The 18,632-nt window shown below is 36.7% G+C and overlaps 2 protein-coding genes across 6 annotated transcripts in view; one reads left to right on the forward strand and one right to left on the reverse strand.

Annotated features, from left to right (window-relative positions):
* Positions 1–18,632, forward strand: part of LOC129949298 (muscle M-line assembly protein unc-89) — a 111,604-nt gene that overhangs the window by 78,360 nt on the left and 14,612 nt on the right. For all 5 annotated transcript variants that reach the window (XM_056060673.1, XM_056060675.1, XM_056060672.1 and 2 more), the window contains 4 exons: positions 3,530–3,698; positions 10,333–10,378; positions 10,439–11,698; positions 13,712–14,033. In XM_056060673.1, coding sequence (XP_055916648.1) covers positions 3,530–3,698; positions 10,333–10,378; positions 10,439–11,698; positions 13,712–14,033 — 1,797 coding nt within the window. The remainder of the gene's footprint in view (positions 1–3,529; positions 3,699–10,332; positions 10,379–10,438; positions 11,699–13,711; positions 14,034–18,632) is intronic.
* Positions 4,204–5,936, reverse strand: LOC129949300 (uncharacterized). The gene is made up of 3 exons (XM_056060679.1): positions 5,608–5,936; positions 5,334–5,530; positions 4,204–5,263 (listed from the first exon to the last, which is right to left on the reverse strand). Exons 1-3 carry the CDS (start codon positions 5,733–5,735, stop codon positions 4,239–4,241), a joined length of 1,350 nt encoding a protein of 449 aa, XP_055916654.1. The 5' UTR covers positions 5,736–5,936; the 3' UTR covers positions 4,204–4,238.

Raw genomic sequence — 18,632 nt, forward strand, 5'->3', positions numbered from 1 at the left:
ATTTCAACAATGAATTTAGTAATGATGTAGTGACGTCATATTCTTAAAAATTGTGACAATCTAACAACAGTTAGAAAAAGAACTGATGTGATCTTTAATAAGAAATAAATCAATTTATTTTGTCGCATGGAATTCAAAAAGGGAAGAAATTTGTGTTTTGACAGATCTTGATAAAAATAAATTGATTTATTTTAACCATGGAAAACCACATTTTTGAGTGCCCCCAATAACTTCAATAGTAACAAAAAAGGAAATTTATATTGAAACAAACATTTTAAAACTTTAAAGATGTTGAGACGTTATTAAAAAAGATTCAATATTAGTTTTGTTCATCATTTTTACAAAGACAAAGAATAAAAATGAATATAATTATTTTCCCCACAAGTAAGAAATTTGCGAAAATCTTTGGAAATTGATGTGATGATGACCTACTCGTAGGTATTTCAAACTGACGATGTTATGAAACAGCTTTTCTCATAACATACGTACATATATTTTTGTTAACTTTTTTATATTTAAATTAACTTCCTTTATAAAAAAAAGTGTCTTACTACACTTAAATCATTTAAATGGCATGTTTGACTTATGTACGTACAATGTACATAGCATAGCAGAAAAATGGTGTGTTCTCTATAGGGTCTCGTTCAATTACAATAATTTGAAATTCTGAACTCGTAAAGTTCCACTCAATTAAATCTTTTAATTTTAAAAGGGATAGGTTATGTCTATTTCGTTTACCAAAAAATATTCTATTAATAATAATTTTTTGTTTCATACTCCCTTTTTTGTCAGTCTAATAAATTACATTTATTTTAACTTTTTGTACGAATAATAAGAGACAAAATTAATTTAATTTCCATTAAAAAAATATGAAAATAAACGGTTCAATTACATTACCAAGGTTTTTCTATTTTTATATTTTTAAAACTGTTGAAAACCATCTAATACTTACAATTCTCTTGAGCAGATGTTCTTTTTTTTTGGTTCGATGTTATTATAAATCATATCAATAAAAACATTGATGGTATGAACCTATAGCTTCGCGTTAATTTGAATGTTCCAAATCTTAGAAGAATTTATAACACCAAATCATACCAACTATAGTCATAATTTATCAATTGGGAGCGTAAATGATTTTATGGGACAATCATTGTTCGCGCCCTTGCCAGAGTCCTAAAATAACTCAACACATATAAATCCGCTGGCCCGGTTGTTCTAAAGACGCGTTCTTCAACACTTACAAAACCACTGCCTAAGCTTTTTCATCTATCCTCTCAGTTCTTCGGATGTGGACTACCAACGGCAGCGTATGATAACCTTATTGAATCCTTATCTTGACAGCATTGTTCAATGGGGAATCAAAAACCGTGTTCAATGCTTTGAAAACTCAATGCTGTCTACTGTCGCAAAAGCGTAATCGTCCCCCAATGCCATTTCCCATTTTTTACAACTTCTGATCTGGCTATAATTTACAAAGCTTTTATTCGTCCAAAACTCGAGTATAACTCTCACATTTAGGAGAGTCTTGAGTCTTCTGGTTAGAACTGAAAAAAGAGCTCTAAAAATGGGCAGGTTCAGCCGACATAAGGGACTTTAAGGGCAAATTTCTAGTATCTGATTGGTGAGCTGCCAAAAATTGCCTTCCAATGAAGGCAACTTTATTGGAAACTTGACTGGAAAGTTAGTCAAGAAAAATCTCCCTTACTATCAAGTCAAGTGAACTTACATATGTCACAATGACAATTGATGATGTTTTTTAATTGAATTGAAAGCTGAAATTTATTACTCCATGAATTATTTATTTTTTGCACAATTCCATTTAATCTTTTATGTAAAAGGGTTCCTTGTCAAATTGGAAAAGGAATAAGTAATATTTCTCCACAATATAAAATACAAATCGTGGTGGATTTGTAGCTTGGCTGAGGGGTATTTTGTAGACATTAGAGCATAGAGGTTAGTAAAGTAAAGTTCCAAGTTGGAAAACTAACTAGTTAAATAAATGAAAATGAATTGGTTGGCGCAACAGTCCGTTTGAGAACTAGGGCCTAGTGACTGACAACTCTCAACCATTCCTGTGTGCGAGTACTGCTTACAGGGATGGAAGGGATCTACAATTTTAAGCCGAATCCGAACGGCAAATTTGAGAAAGCACTTTTCATGACAAGAATTACTCTTGGAGAATCTGTCAATTCCTCGCAAGAGGCAGTACCCGTAAATAAAAACTTTATGTGGCATAGGCATGTATCGAACCCAAGACCTCTCGCATGACAGTCCATCGCACTAACCATCATGCCATGGGTACTACAAAAAAAAAACTAACCAGTTGCCTTGGTCAAAATTTGCGTTCAGAGAATGCAGTTGACTGCAAAAGAAGTCCTTAATGTTGTTTGAACCTGCCCAGTGATTTGAGATCGTTCTCATGGTTCGACATGGTATCTTATCGGGCAAGGTTTCGTGCCTGTCTTTGTTTTATCGTTATTTTTATAAACAATGCTCTAGTGAAATAGCCAGATGCATTCCTCCCCTTAAACAATTCAACCTTAATACCCGTACTGCTATGAATACCCATCAGTTTAGCCTTGAGCACAATTTCGGACGTAATGTTAAGTCCAGACATTCTTTCTTTAGCCGCACTACACTAATGTGGAAAGTTTTACCAGGCTCAATATTTCCCACTCATTACAATGTGCAGACATTCAAAGCCAATGTGCATCGGTTTCTCCTTTCTAATCCTTTCCTAATTGCTCGCACTTTGTTTAATCATTATAAGAGTATTCACAACCCCTTTATACAATATATACAAAAACAATCTCATTCTCCAGGCCTCGTTCACAATCAAACTGCATTTCTCCAGCCTATAGCCAACAAAAAAAACGAATTCTCTTTACCCTTAAATTATCAACCGAACGCACAAAAGTTAATTCCTTCGAAGGTCATGAAAAGCCTTATTAACAATCAGCTTAAGAAGTATCTCGAAGCCCAAATGTCTCTTAATGATCGGCAGTACGGCTTTCGCATCAATAGGTTCACTGGTGATCTCATGGTTTATCTCACATAAAAGCCGAACAAATCTTTACACTGTTTTGGCATCAGTTTTGACGAACCCCTTCTTCCTTGGATTACAAATAATCTGGTGGAAAGTTCAATGCATGTAGAATTGGTTCAATTATAAGTCTGAAAGCACACAAAAAAAAATTAATGCTGGTTTGCCCCAGGGCTCTGTTCTGTCTCCGACACTCTTTCTCATTTTTATTAATGAACTGCTGTCTGAAATTTCTAACCCACTTCGGTGTTCCGCTACAGATGCTGCCCTCAAGTTTTCATATTCTCTTTTAGATTCACAATCTTGCTCTTTGGAAATGGATCTCTTAACATTAAACTTTATTCAAAAACAGCCATTTTGGACCAAAAACCAAAAAATTGTACTTCTTTATCTTTGCGTTAATTGTTTTAAAACAAGAATTACTGAAAAATGTTCCCACTCAAATTTAACTATAATTACAATTTTTCTTATTTTTATCTTCTACAGCCTGAATACTACAAGGACGCCCCACACTTCCGTCGAGTCGGAGACGGTCCTGAATATCGTTTGGAAATTCCCAGCGCAAAATTAGACTTCACCGGTACATATTCGGTTATAGCAAGCAATTGTCATGGCCAAACGCAGGCCATAATTTCTCTACAAATCTACGCCAAAGGTAAGTTTAAAATTCTTAACGTCTACATTCAAAGGCAGCATTGCCTTACCCTCTATATTTTCCAACTTACTTAAAACCATTAACTTATTTTGATTAGAGTAAGAAATATTGATCCTCCAAAAAACTCTTGTTCACGACTTTTTTAATTATATGTCCATAATTCTTTAAAGAAATCCTTCCAATCAATACGAAGGTGACTGAAAGTCTAAAGTTACAAAAAGTTGCTTCTATTCAAAGTCTTGATAGAATTTTGTTTCATTCAGAAAAATACCATTGATTTAAAAAATCCAATTCCATTTCTAACCAAAAAGTTTCGACAAGACTAAATTGTTAATTACTCCTCAATCATGTCGCTGTCTGACGTTCAAAGTTCTTAACCATCTTTATGATTTAGGGCCTACATTCGGGCCCTTAGCCGTCTTTAGCAAAGGCACTAAATCAAAAATAACACTTCAACCATTTCCTAACACCATTTTCCCAAACCCCAAAAGAAAAACAATTTTCTTTTTAGAAAGAAACGAAAAATTAGATTTATTATTTTTAATTACAATCGATGTAGATCTTAATGAGGCGCGGGAAGACGACTTCTTTGAAATAATCCTCGGCGGCACTCAGCAAACTCGCCACAAACTCCATATCGGCCTGCACCCAAACATAATGCAGCGCTCCATTTGTGTCGAAGGTCGGACTGAGAACACAATACAAAGCCTTCGTAACATTGGCCATGTACATTTGTATTTGAATCTGGGCCATATACTTGGGAGCAATGGTCTCCTTGCACTCGAGGTACTTTTCGAATTCCTCATCGGTCTTGGGCGCCTTGATCTCGACAATGTGATCGTCTGTGATGCCATCTGGTGAAGCACAGATGTACGGGTAGCTTTCGTTCAGCAGAAGTCCACACTCCCGATAAGTCTTGTTCTCTAGCTTCTCAGTCTGCTTTAGAATGAATCGTTTGTGCTGCTTCAACTGACGTCGCTCCTCGACGTTGTATTCGCGTTCCTTGCAGAACACAGCCTCCAGGATGTCTTGATCCTCCTTGGAATCCTTCCGTGTTGCCACTCGATGGATGAGTGAGCAACGAATGCGACAGAACTGCGTCTCGGCCCAGAGGGGCGTCTTGTAGCTGTAGATCGATATGTCTGAGAGTTTGTCGAACAGGCCCTGTTTGGCCACCTCGTCCATGTGCACCATGAAGCTCTTGAAATCTTTGATGTAGTTCTTGGCGGTGTCCAGCATCGTGTGGTGGATGTAGACCGGCTCGAACTCGTCAATCACCGGGCGACAGTGTTTATACAGGGACGAGTCCGTCAAACCTCCTTTCTCCATTTCATCGAGAATGTTATTGAGGAATATCTGACCCTCCTCTTCGTTCACATCATCGGCTCCCTCGTCAGCCTCCATACGCAGCTCGTCGGCAGCGAATATGTCGTGGACACGCAGGGCGATGGGATGCTCTGGCATTGTCTCAAACTCCGAGCCCCAGAAGGTCTTGTGGCCATGTGAATCGGACTCCGTGTGCCGATGAAGCCAGAAAATAAACGCAATCACATGTTGGCAAACGTCTACCAGGAAGAGAGGAGGAATCCTTTCATTAAAAAGAAAACCACAAGAATGTGAGACAATCTCGCTTACCTGTTGACTTGCTGGCCGAGCATTGGACACAAGCAGCTTCCTTGATCTGCTCGCAACTGTGCACCTTCACTGAAACATTGAAGTGCTCCCCATTGATTGCGGCATCTGGAGACGCGAACGCCATGGCACGCGCCTCTATCAGCTCCCCAGCTTTTTTCACTTGAACAAAATCCATTTTGTACTCGGCGCTGTGTTTTCTATTTTGTTTTGTGTATACAAATAAGTTTAAAAGTTTATTTATAGAAATGTGCCTACACAAAATAATATATTTTACTTATTTGAATCAATCCGGCGGCCAGATTTGCCCGATTCTGTGATAAAATTGAAAATCATTTGGCTTGTTACGGCGGGCAGATTACTCGACGCGCCTCTCTTGAATCCCTGTTCCAGCTCGATGTTCATTTTGTAAAATTGTTTTGTTTTTTATAAATAATTACTTTATTTTATTCACTTGTAAATAGATTTTGATTTGTATAAGAAACAAAAGCAAAACAAAATAAAAGAAGCAAGATTCGTTCTCGGTTTCTTCTTTTACTTTGATTTTGATTGACACACAGCACAGCAGAGAACGAGAAGAGACGAGGCACAAAATATTTGATAATTTTAGATTTTGTAGTGTTTGGTTTTTAGTTTTATTTTCTAGAGGTTGGTATGGCAATGGCTGACAGCAGCGTGACGTTAGCAATGTTGCCATGTAGGAAAAATGGTGGATGGAAATAGATTTCGTGTGCGCCTGGGGGTATGTGATATATTTTATTTAATTTGTCAACAGGAAGTAGAAACGGAATTCATTTTGTAGGTCGTTATTTTTTTGAATTTGATTTTATGTTCGATTAATGGTGAAGAATAGAAAAATATTGATTTGATTTTGTTGTATTTCTGAATGAGTATTTATTTTTTTTTTTCAAACGAAAGACGAGAACAGAAGAAATCAAACCATAAAATAAAGTGAATGCTTGGGTTAAACGAATTTTATATTTCGGGCTGTTTAAGTTGTTCCTATTCTGATGTGACACGAACTCAATATGTTTGTTCACAAGATTTTTGGAAAGAAATTGTTAAGCTGTCAATTTTAAAGAGTGGGCATGAGATACCCTCAGAGAAAGTAAAACTGCAAACAAAAAGTTTCTTGACAAAATTGGCTGAATGTGAAGAAAATCGGACGGACGTTGTGAAATATTTTATTTGAGAGACAGAATTTGTCAGGAGGGGAAATTATTTAACGCAGCTGTTGACAGTTGTTGTCAGTTGTGGTCAAGGTTGGGAACACACCTAATGCGGCATATAAGAGGACTGTTCCCTAACTCTAGTTTTATGTGAGTTCTAGTGCTTAAGTTCTGTTAATTTCATTTTTTAATAAATTATTTGTTTGGTTTGTCTTTATTGTGTGATTAAAAAAGATATTTTGACATAGAGTTAAAGAAACAATACGGCCGCCACAAGCGAGCTGTCAAAATCAGCCATCCCCTATTTATGTATCAGTGACTGCTTACAATAGTTTTTTTTAAGCGATTTAGAGCACATTTAGAGCACGGCGGATGCAGAGCACATGTGCATCGTAATTGGATGGACGTTTGGAAGATTGTGTCTCTAGTGTTGATGGTTGAGTTTTGAACAATTCTTTCCGGAACGATGTTGAAGAAGTCACATGACACGCCTTGTCTAAAACCCTTTTTTTACATCAAATGCATCGGTAAGATCTTTTCCGACCTTGATAGAGCAGCGTGCATTCTCCATCGTCATTCTGCACAAACTGCTAAGTTTGACAGGGATGCCAAAACTTGACATTGCTCGGTAGAGCTCTTCCCTTTAGATGCTGTCATACGCGGCTTTAAAATCGATAAAGAGATGGTGGGTATCGATTTGAAGCTCCTGGGTTTTTTCCAAGATCTGCGTAGTGTGAATATTTCGTCGCTAGTGAACTTTCCTGGTCTGAAGCCACACTGGTAAGGACCAATCAGGTTGTTGACGAATGGCTTCAGACGTTCACATAACACGGCAGAGAGGATCTTATACGCAATGTTGAGGAGACTGATGCCTCTGTAGGATCTTATACGCAATGTTGAGGAGACTGATGGAGACTGGCGCAATTTAGAGGGTCTCTTTTCTTATGTATCGGGCACACTATGCTGAGCTGAGATTCCACTCATCGGGAAATATTTTACAGATGAGTTGGTGCATGTTCCTTACCAAGTCGTCGCCTGCTGCTTTGAATAGTTCGGCAGCGATGCCGTCAGCTCCACCAGCTTTGTTTGACTTAAGTTTAGATATAGCTATCTTCAATTCGTCAAGGTCGGGTAGGCGGAATTGTTGATCTGCGTCGTCGAGGTTGAGTGGTTCTATCTCCCTTACAGCGGAATTCGGTTTGTCATCGCCGTTATATAATTTGAAGAAGTGATCTTTCCATATTCTCAGCATCGACTGTGGTTCTACTACGATGTTTCCCTGATCGTCTTTACAGGCTTCGGTTCGTGGCTGGTGCCCTTGGGAGGTTTTTTTTACCTTTTGGTAAAATTTTCGAACCTCATTCCTGTTGTGACATCCCTCTATCTCCTCGATCGCGTGCTTCTCATGCTCTCTTTTTTTCCATCTAAGAAGCGAGCAGCTCTAGTTTTTTTTTGCAGCACCGTTTTGTATGCCTCTTGTTTCGCTGCGTGCGCTTGCCGGCATTCGTCGTCAAACCAGTACTTTCGCAGTGGTGGCCGTGTGAAACCTAGCACTTCAGAGGCGGCATCTCTGATGGCTGCAAGGCAATGTTGCTGGTTTTCAATGCTTAATGCAGGCAGCATAGGACTCCTTAAGAGGTTATTAGAGACTCGATCGGAAAAGGACATGGCAGTCTCTTGCGATTGTAGCCGTCTATCGTCGAATCTTCTCACACTACTTCCTTGTTTTTGCTTGGATCGGGATATCAGTAGTCGTACTTTGGCTACAATGAGGTAGTGGTCCGAGTCAATGTTGGCCTCTCGGAATGTTCGGATATCCTGTATACTGGAGAAGTGTCGTGCGTCGATCGAAATGTGGTCAATCTGGTTGACGGTTGATTGATCAGGAGATTTCCATGTCCCCTTGTGGATATTAAGATGTGTGAACTGCGTACTATAGCTACCAGAACGTCTCGCCCCGCAGCGAAATCGACCAGCCTGAATCCGTTGTCGGAGGTAGTGTCGTGCAGGCTGTATCTCCCGATTATGCCACCAAAGATGTCTTCTCTTCCTAGCTTGGCATTCAAATCTCATAGGACAATTTTAATGTCACAGCCAGGGCACTGCTCATATGTCTTGTCCAAGAGCTCCAAGAATATGTCTTTGGAGTCTTCATCTATCTCCTCTGTGGGGGCGAATTTAGCCTTGATGCGGATTGTCGTGATGCGCTCGCTCACACAGTTGAAACTCAGGACTTTTTGCCTGAGTCTAGTTCCAAAAACAAATCCACGCCCAAATAGACGCTGTCTTTGTTCTCGGTAGCAGTCGCCGTAGTATATATCGCAGTCTTTTAGTTTGCGTTTGCCCGGTCCATCCCATCGCACTTCTTGGATGGCGGTAATATCTGCCTTGCAGCAGTTTAGGGCTTCCGCTAATTGCTCGGCTGCACGTGGTCTGTTAAGGGACCTAACATTCCACGTACAGATCCGAAGTTCGTTGTAATTATTTCGTTTGCGTGGGTTGTCAACAGTGAATCCGTCCGTATCCGAGGCTTGTTGGTGCTTCACAACTAAAGGTATTTTTTACGTGGCCAAGAAGTCACCCCGACGGCACAACCCCCAACCTGGAGGGCCAGATCCTTAGTATAATTCCAAGGAAGGGGAGCCGGATAAACAGCTCCTTACAGGCCTGGGCTCCGAATATGTCGAAGTAGCCCTATAAGGTGTTTACTAAGTAGATCCACCTTACTGGAACTGTAGACGCCACCGTTGATTCCATCTCGAGAATTCGTCCGCTGCCGCCTGGATAAGGAGAGGTTCCTTAGTGGAAACACCTCTCCACCCTCTCTCGTTTTCTGCCCACAACTTTCCACTGGGGTTGGAACCCAATCTCCAGTTGAGGTACTAGGCACCCAATGTTCACCGCTGGGAGGTGAGAGTAGGAGTTGATAGACAGAGGTGGGTTTTGAGAAAAACCTGTGGACGCTTGTGTCCTCTTGAATGCACATGTCTACCATTTGAACATCGTCATATCACTCAGGTCAGCTTATTATTTCAATGGCTGGATCATTTTATTCAGAACTCATAGAGCGCGTTCGAACTAAATCTGATTGAAAAAAGAAAAACTTTCGAGCGCTGTGGCATATCTGCTAAAAGGAAGCAGAAATATGTTGCTGTCTCTTGTCAGTGACATGTTCTTTTTCTTCTTAAAGTTAGCAATAATTTTTGTGTGTCCAAACAAAAATTATTCTATTGTTAGAATTACTGATTTGTCAAACTTACAGTAACACAAAGTTTAGTCACACAAAACCGTATATTAATCTGATAAAAAGTTGCTGTTTCCATTTTGTTTTTCATTTCTTTTCTTATTTTTTTTCATATGTTTTGACATACAAGCTGTCAAAAGATTTCAATTACAAATATGTAGAACAATTCAATTTTTTCAATTTTTACAAATCTTAACTATTTGACAATTCAGATATGAGTTTATGAACAACTAATAGACGCCATATAATAACAAAACTTTACCTTAAGATCCCGAAGAGATAAAGATTGGAAAGGTTTAGATGACTAAAAAAAATGTTAATTTCTCAAACCATTCCATCTATCCATTAATTTTGACGTTTAATTTTTTGATCTTGCTCTCACTGCACAATTAAATTTAGAAATGAAAATACACGATAAATACTATTCAAGATTTTTGAAACATTTGTTGAATTGACGTAAAACGTCAAAATATGTTGCATCAAAACAGTCCAATGTGAACACTATAAAAGACATTTAACTGGTTTCTTACTTTTTCCAAATGACAAGAAATATCTCTTCATTAATTGTTGTTTTTTTTTTGCCTTTCAGACATAAACAAACTTAATTCAATGGAAAAAGGTTCAATTCGTCATGGGTAAGCTTTAATTCCACCTTTTTCAAAGCAACGTATTCATTTGTTTTTATTTTTTGTCAGAAATGTCGAGACTCTTCCATTATTCATTCGGCCTTTAAAAGACTTAAGATGCTGCGATGGGGATGCAGTAACTTTGGAATGTCATGTCGAAGCAGTTCCAGAACCGGCCATTATTTGGGAAAAAGATGGACACGTCCTGCATAGTGGAAAAGACATCGATATGGTTTATGATGGAACCAAAGCCGTACTCTCCATTCGCCGAATCTATCCAGAAGATGAGGGTGAATACACATGTGTGGCGAAGAATAACGTTGGTCGAGCACTCTCATCCGCTTGTATTATTGTTGATGTTCCCGAAGAAAAGGAGAATCATCTAAGTCGACAATTGGCTCGTCCATCGGGCTTATTGTCAGCTAGCTCCACACCTCGTTCGACACCACGAACAACACCAAATCGAAGTGTTTCCCCTCTAAGACTGTCTTTCCGCCATACTAGCATTGACTTGACATCACATCGAAGAGCAGTTGCTGCTCCGAAATTCTATGCCATTCCGCATAATAAAGTTGTAGAGGAGGGTGATAGCGTACGATTCCAGTGTGCAATCACTGGGCATCCGACACCATGGTCGACTTGGGACAAGGACGGAATGATTGTCACTCCGACTACGAGAACTTCTATTAAAGAAATCGAAGACTTAAGAGTTCTAGAAATCGATGAAGTAACATTCGATGATGCTGGACTCTATCGCATCACTCTGGAAAACGACTATGGACGAATTGAGGCTACAGCGAGGCTGGATGTCATTGGAAGTAGCAAGCATTCAAAGTCACCCATGGGTCGAGCGGTTAGATCGACATCGTCCCGCAGGAATTTCTTCATATCTCGCCGGATTATGGGACCGTCTACTAGGATCGGTGGGCGAATGGCACTCTCGACGAGTATGCGAGGATCATCGGTGCCAGCGAGAAAGTTTTATCACAATGGTGACGAGGTGATGGAATCAGAACGAGTTCAAATTATTTTGACAGATGGTGAGGCTTGCCTGATTGTGGATAATGTCACAGAGGCCGATGAGGGTATTTACACGTGCATAGCACAAGATGAATATGATGTACAAGCGACATCAACTGCGATTGCATTTTATAATGACGATACGGATATACCGTATGATCCACCAAAAATTTTAAGACACATGTCAAGGACATTAGAAGTTTGCGAGGGAGCGACCACAGATCTAGCTTTCGAGCTGGAATGTTTTGAGCCTTATGAATATGTTTGGACAAGGAACGGAGAAGTTCTACCTGATTCATCAGAATTTAAGTAAGTGTATTAAAGAATTGGAGAGCGAATTAAGAATTTAGATTGGTATTTCATGTGTTAGCTGTCATTGTTGATGGTGACAGCTCTTTATATTAGTACCCTGCTTGCACTATATAAGACATTTAAAGAAGTTACGTTTGATTGCATGTGCAAAATGCAAGCGATTTTTTAGTGATACTAAAAAATAGACCAAAAGTTGGCTGACTCATTTTGACGTATCATCACATCCTCTCCCTATAAATAAATACAAAATTAAAATGTCTTCTCCACTTTCCTGTCTTTATTTCAAGCATCAAGTGGGAGTGTGAAAATGAATAAACGTCATATGAGTCAACTCAAAAATGACTAATGTGAACACCGCTCAAACTGTTATCTGTCACTATTGATGACGACAGATCTGTTAATTAGTTCCCTGATTGGACCCTAAAGGAATTTCTAAAAGTTATGCCTCATTGCATGTGAAATATGTAAGCGATTTGAATGAAACTAAAAAAAAAGTAGAAAATTCTAAAACATTTTTCTCCGTTGTAATTTTTTAGGTGACTTATTTTGACGTTTCACCATAATTTAAAAAAAGAGTACTAGCTTTACTTTTCTATCTATTTTGTTCCTACCAAGAGGAAGCGGAAAAATACTAAAACGTCAGAATGAGTTACCTCAAAAATTACAAATGGGAACTCCGCCCAAAAAATGTTGCTGTCACATTTGATGAAACTTCCCCGCTTCTACTATAAGAGAATTTTCGGCAAGACATTTTTGATAAATAAAATAAATTAGGTGGCACAACAGTCCATGAAGAACCAGGGCCTATTGACTTACAACTCTCAACTATTTTTGTCTGCGAGTAATGTTGTCAGAGATGGAAGGGACCTATAGTTTATATGCCGCATCCGAACGGCTAATTTGAGAAAGCACTTTTTTATGACAAGAGTTACTCTTGGAGAATTTGTCAATTCCTCGCAAGAGGTAGTACGCGTGAAAAAGTTAGATGGCACAGTCAGGGATTGAACCCAAGACGTTTTGCATGACAGTTCCACGCAGTAACCATCATGCTACGGGTACTACCATTTTTGATGAAACTAAAGGAAAAGGTCAAAAAAGTCTTTCACCTTGTTTATCCGATGCTGTATTCATATTGACAGTTCACATTGTACTTTTTTGAGATGACCCTTTTTGACGTTTCATCAATTTATCTTGGTCCCTCTAAATCAAAATTTTCTTAAAATGTCTGTCACTTAATTATCTTATTTTATCCATTAAATAAAAGCGAGAGAAATGATGAAACGTCAAAATGGGTGTTTTCAAGAGTAGCTAATGTGAACATGGGCTAAACGGTTAGATATTGCTTTTTTAATGGTGCCAGACTGCCAGTTAAAAAGTAATCTGACAGTGTTGTATTCTGGCAAGTGAAAGATTTGAAAAAAGTAGTACCCTAGAAGAAAAGTGCTGCCAAGGTCTTTTAATAAGAAAACCGTTCCAAATCTTAAGAATAGAACGAATAAAAGACCGTTTCAGTGTGAAAAACACAAGCAATCATTTTGATTTTGTCAACTTTCTCTTCCACTATGCATAAAATATCCATTTTTTATTCTTTCGGGAAGAATATGATCAAGTTCTTAAGGCCCATTACTTACTTATTCGTGTATTTTATTTGATTTCAAACACGACTTGCCGGTTTTTTTTCCAAAAAAGACCAATGACTCCAAGCATTTATCTGCATAAATAGAAGATTTAAGCTGAACATGTTCTCTTTTTAATTAGTCAAACAGTGTGTCAAAGAATAATAAGATGCACTTCCGTGGGCGTCGCTATGCCTGCGCATGTTCTATGAAATGAATACTAATTTGATGCATTCAAATATTCTAAGTCAACTATAGATCCAATAGTTTCAAACAAGCTATAACAATCAACGCCCAACCGACGATCGCGACGACGCGACGCCAAAATTTACATAACATACATAATTTGTTCAAACAATAAACATTCGTTCCTATTGCTTTTACTATTTGACAGATACATTGATCACGGCAACGGTATCATCTGCCTCCGCATCCAAGACACTTTCGACCTTGACACTGGTTTATATGAATGCACAGTGACGTCCAATTATGGAACCTGTTCAACAAGATGCGAGCTACAAGTCGATGACCGACATCCCGCAGCCAGTCATGATGAAGTTGATAGATCTGGTCTAGCAATACTCAAGAATCCACTTCCAGTGCTCGGAATAGAAGGCATGATTACTTCGTTCTGTGCCAAGGTATACCCACCTGATTCACAAGCCAGTTGGACAATTTGTGGACGCGACGTCACAGTTGACTCACGAAACTTTTCGGTAAGTCATCATCTCGTAACTCGTAAGACGTAGGATGTTTTGTAATCATTTGTTGTAGAGCTGTTAATTTTATCATAAATACTCGTTCAAAAGTGCGAACAAGATACAAATGAGTTTCTCTTTTTGATGAGGTGAGGAGGGGGGATTGCGTCGTTCGGGTGGAAGGAGACAGCGACTAGGCTATAGAGCTGATGGCTGACCCTTGTCAGAGCAGCTTTAATGGGTAGGGTAACGTATGTAGCTCAGTCGCGTTCGTATCGTACATCGCGTAGTATCGGTTACAATTAGTTCACATCCAGAGCTTCACGCGGCGTGGAAATATTTGTGAACATTTTCAAAATAAAAATAAAATACAATAACGGGAAAAAAGTACGCGAGGCGAGTATCTGCGAAAGATGAGTAAATTGAAAGTAAGCTAAATTTATTGGTTTGTTGTGATATATCTTCGCGTATGATTTTTACGCGGGAGTAGGGAAAGTACTCTTTGGTATCTCTTTAAAATGAAGTACTTATAAGTATTCATTAGACCGCGTAATTGATTGAGAAAAATGTGGGAGTGCGATGAAGCTTGTAGTTTTTAAGAAATTAATTAAGGTCAAAAGTGTATTTCCCTAGAATTCAAAATGTAAACTGACCTAATTGTGAAGTAATCTCAAATTTTATATAAAACAAATTGTTTTTATTTTATTTATTAAATCTTCGTGACTAAAAAATGAAAGCGGATCTGAATCTGAATCTGAATCTGATGAATGCTCGTAATCGTAATCAAGGAAGAAAAATAAACAACATAATCAATAGGTGCGGCATCCTCCAATTCAGTTAATAATGTCATCTTGTCTATAGTGTCGAGATATTATAGCAAGACGGAAGCGGAGCCATGTTTTATTCAATTAAATTTTATTTTTAAATTATTTATTTATCACATTAAAACTTTGCTACTACTACTACACTATATTGCTAGGTAAAGGCACCTCTCTGTTGTTCGTCTTCTCTGTATAAAAGTCGGCATTTGAATTTGAATCTTTTATAAGAGGTTTTTTGATGGACAGCCTGCACATATTGCACATTTCGGGATAGATTCAATGCACGTAACGTGTATATCTCATTCTATTGATTTATCCGCATTTGGCAGTTATTAACAGATAAAATATGTTATAAATTTTGATCTATTGTCGGTATCTTCATAAAAGGCGCAAATCTTCTTTTAACTTACTATAAGACTTGTCAACATTCTTTATGCCTACTAACTTAATTATGATGAGATGTCAGTGGACGTATTTTTTGTTTGTATATGATCAAGAAACTCCATCAATCTCAGCGTCAGTAGTGTCAGTGTGATTTTAATCCTTTGACGCATTCTTTTGACATTACATAATGAATAAGAAAATGAACACGCAATCGATAATAATCATATTTATTTCAAATCTTTTGAGTGAATATTTTAAAGGTTTTTTTTTAGATAAAGGTCCAGGTATACACATTTTTTAAGGTAAATGATCAATCCACATTTTATTAGCTACCGTAAAAGAACATTTTTTAAGCTTAGGATTTTTGTCGTTTCCATAAGCAACAAGCACGAGTTAAAACTTTAGTTTGATTTCCAAGAGTTTTTTCTTAAAATTAAGATTTTGACATTTAAACATCTCTTAACAATTTGCTAAAGTAAAATTACAGATTGGCTACATACACTTTTCCATCCATCCATATGACATCTGTAAAATAAGTCTTATGAGAGCAGTGGATACAATAGTCCAGTCTACAGTTGGGAATTCCAATTAATAGGTCCGTTTAAGCTTGTTTGCTTTGTTTATTTCCACGAACTGTCACTATTTAAAAATGTGTTAAAGCTAGTTTTTAATATAAGCGAATTAGCAATTATCAGAAAAAGGAAGAGAACGTTTTAAAATGTTGGAATAGCTCAGTAAATTGCTTAATATTTAGAAAATTGGTACTTAGTAAAATGATAAGCTGTTAACAAAAGGTTTCATGTATATCATCAATAACTTCAAGAAATTCTTTTTTACGATGTTTTATCGATTGTGGAGCATTGACAAAAAACTAATCTTTCTTCTATTTCTTTCACGTAACCCCAAAGACAAAATTCGAATGGGTAAAATCACAAGATCCTGGTGGCCAATTGGGATCACGTTTTTGATAAATATATAATAAACTGCCAAATAATCTCACTGCAATTTTAACAATTTCAAATTTTGAACAGCTTTTCGTTAAATTTAAATCTCTAATGGGCTAACATTGCCAAAAGATAACATCTCAGAAAGTTACAAGACAACTGACCAAAGGGGAGAATATTCACTCTTTACAACCCCTTAAAAATTAGAAACTGATTTTCTAATTGAAAGCGTTAAACTTTTGTTATGAACGCACCCTCAACATTTTGAATAAGTATAGTTCACAATGGAAACATACATGTAGTATTAAATAAATCTTAGTCGGGACGATAACTTTTAGATGCTTTTTTGTTTGCAAAAAATATAGACTTTTTAATATGCTAAATGCAGTTAAATCGTTGGTCTATCGTAACAATCCAATTTATCAATATTTCTGTCGAAATATTTGTGATAGCTCTTCGTTACATTGACTTTTTAAAGGCTAAATGAAGTTAAATTGTTGGTCAATGTCAACAAGCCAATTACTCAAGAGGAGCTGTCAAAATATTTGTGATGGCTCGTCGCAAAACTGACCAAATCTCCAATATTTCAAACAGTTTTCCGTTTCCAAATCGATATTTACAAGGTATTTGAAGTGGAAAGTTATTACAAAGGCATTAGAAATTTGACGTTTCATGTAATGTAATGTGACTCCAAACGGAAGAGCTAGTTCAAATTTGCTGAACATTTGCTTGGTCTGACAGCTCAACAGCTGTTAAAAAGTCAACAAAATACATTTGCTTTTAGAGGGATTCCCATTGGTTATTATAGGCTGTGTAAGCTACTTTCACGATAATTTTAATTTGTTCGATTTCAAAACTTATTTTTTTTTTCATTTTGAGAACAAATAACAGCTGCTAATGACAGAAGTGCCATTTTAGAAATGTCATATGGGAAGTGTCATTCAAAGCCAACGTAAGGCAGACGAAGTCGAAGCTAAAGCGTGTTTGTGTTGCAGCTATTAAAGATTTGGTTAAGTTCACCATTTGGAAATGAACTGTCAAATTTTGTTTTGAAAAATGATTTAAAATTCTCCAAGAATTTTGGTGGATACAATTATACAATTTTTTGTAGTAAACTAGACCAAATGTCATTCTGAATTTTAAAACTAGGAAACTAAGAAACTATTTGCTTTTGGAACCAGGAATTGGATCTAAATTTTGCGAATTGTCAGTTTTTATCATATCAATAGCTGTTCTAAAATTGCATTTTATCTTTGTTTCTGTTTATTACAAGAATTTCAATTTTATTATAGAAAAAAAAACACAAAACATAATTTTTTAAAATTATTTCACAAAATTTGTAAACTTGCCACGTTGCGTGAGTATCCTTACTTCTTTTTCTTACAATCGTTAAATATTGTTGTTTAAAAACTGGATTGATGTACATTTGTAAACAAAGCATTAATTTAATATTTAACGAAAAATATTTGATCATTAAATAATGAAAATTCGTCATCCGATTTACGATTTGGCAGTTCAACTTTTAACTCATTCCATAGAGTTCATTTGTGGATTTTAATAAATCATAACTATTTAAAATATCAACAATGCGTTTAGGAACGACGTGATGACTTTACATTGATTAATTTAGATTTCTATATCTGATGTTCTGAGACACTGTTAAATCAATTCAACAAGTTTCTGCTAAAAAAAGAACAATATCATATCACAGAAGCTTGCATAATTTAATAAACGTATACAAGGTCAATTAAGTTGACTCTTTCACGTTGTTATTTGTACATGCAACTTTATTTTTATAAATGAAAAAAATATCTTCAAAAATTCATCCGTGTCATGAAAAAATTTAAAGAAACTAACATTTTTGATCAAACATTATTAGAATTTGTATAGCCCGCTATATTTCAAACAAATATCTAAACACTCCATATGCGGGTTCTTCCTAATTATCTCATAACATGTACAAAACAGTTGTTTAAATTAAATATTTTGTTGTTCTATTTAACTAATCTTAATGGATTTGTATTTGAAACTTAAAAAAACGTTAACAGATCTTGCAAAATTGTAGAAAGAGAAAAAATAAAATGATAATAGACGTTAATGATGACATTTATGAACTTAAATTTGACAGATGACGTTTTAAGTTATGATTCTTGTGAACTAACAGACGCATTTAACTTTCGTCGAATATTTTCCAAAAAAAAAGGTACATGAACTCGCGACCAAAATGTTCACATAACTTTCAAACATGTAAGCAAGCATATTATTTAAGAAGTAATTTCTGCTCTAGAATTTGCATACATAATACTATGAGGGTTTGTTTGTTTTCTTAATTACAGAACAACAAACAAAAGTAATACTCCATCTAAGCAAATCATTATTCTTTGAGTTTTGGTTAGCTTTTTACTTACAAAACATATTTGTTTGACATAAGTGACAGCTCTTTGACAAATTATGGTACAAATGTGTCA

Source organism: Eupeodes corollae, chromosome 3 (genome assembly GCF_945859685.1).
Source record: "Eupeodes corollae chromosome 3, idEupCoro1.1, whole genome shotgun sequence".
Classification (NCBI taxonomy): Eukaryota; Metazoa; Arthropoda; class Insecta; order Diptera; family Syrphidae; genus Eupeodes; species Eupeodes corollae.

Bases quoted from the DNA above. Each gene is read 5' to 3' on its own strand.
- LOC129949300 (XM_056060679.1), bottom strand. From the start codon at position 5,735: ATGAACATCGAGCTGGAACAGGGATTCAAGAGAGGCGCGTCGAGTAAT. The intron at 5,531-5,607 runs GTAAAATATATT...AAAACAAAATAG, and splicing joins CGCCGGATTGATTCAAATAA to AAAACACAGCGCCGAGTACA. The intron at 5,264-5,333 runs GTAAGCGAGATT...TCTTCCTGGTAG, and splicing joins CTCGGCCAGCAAGTCAACAG to ACGTTTGCCAACATGTGATT.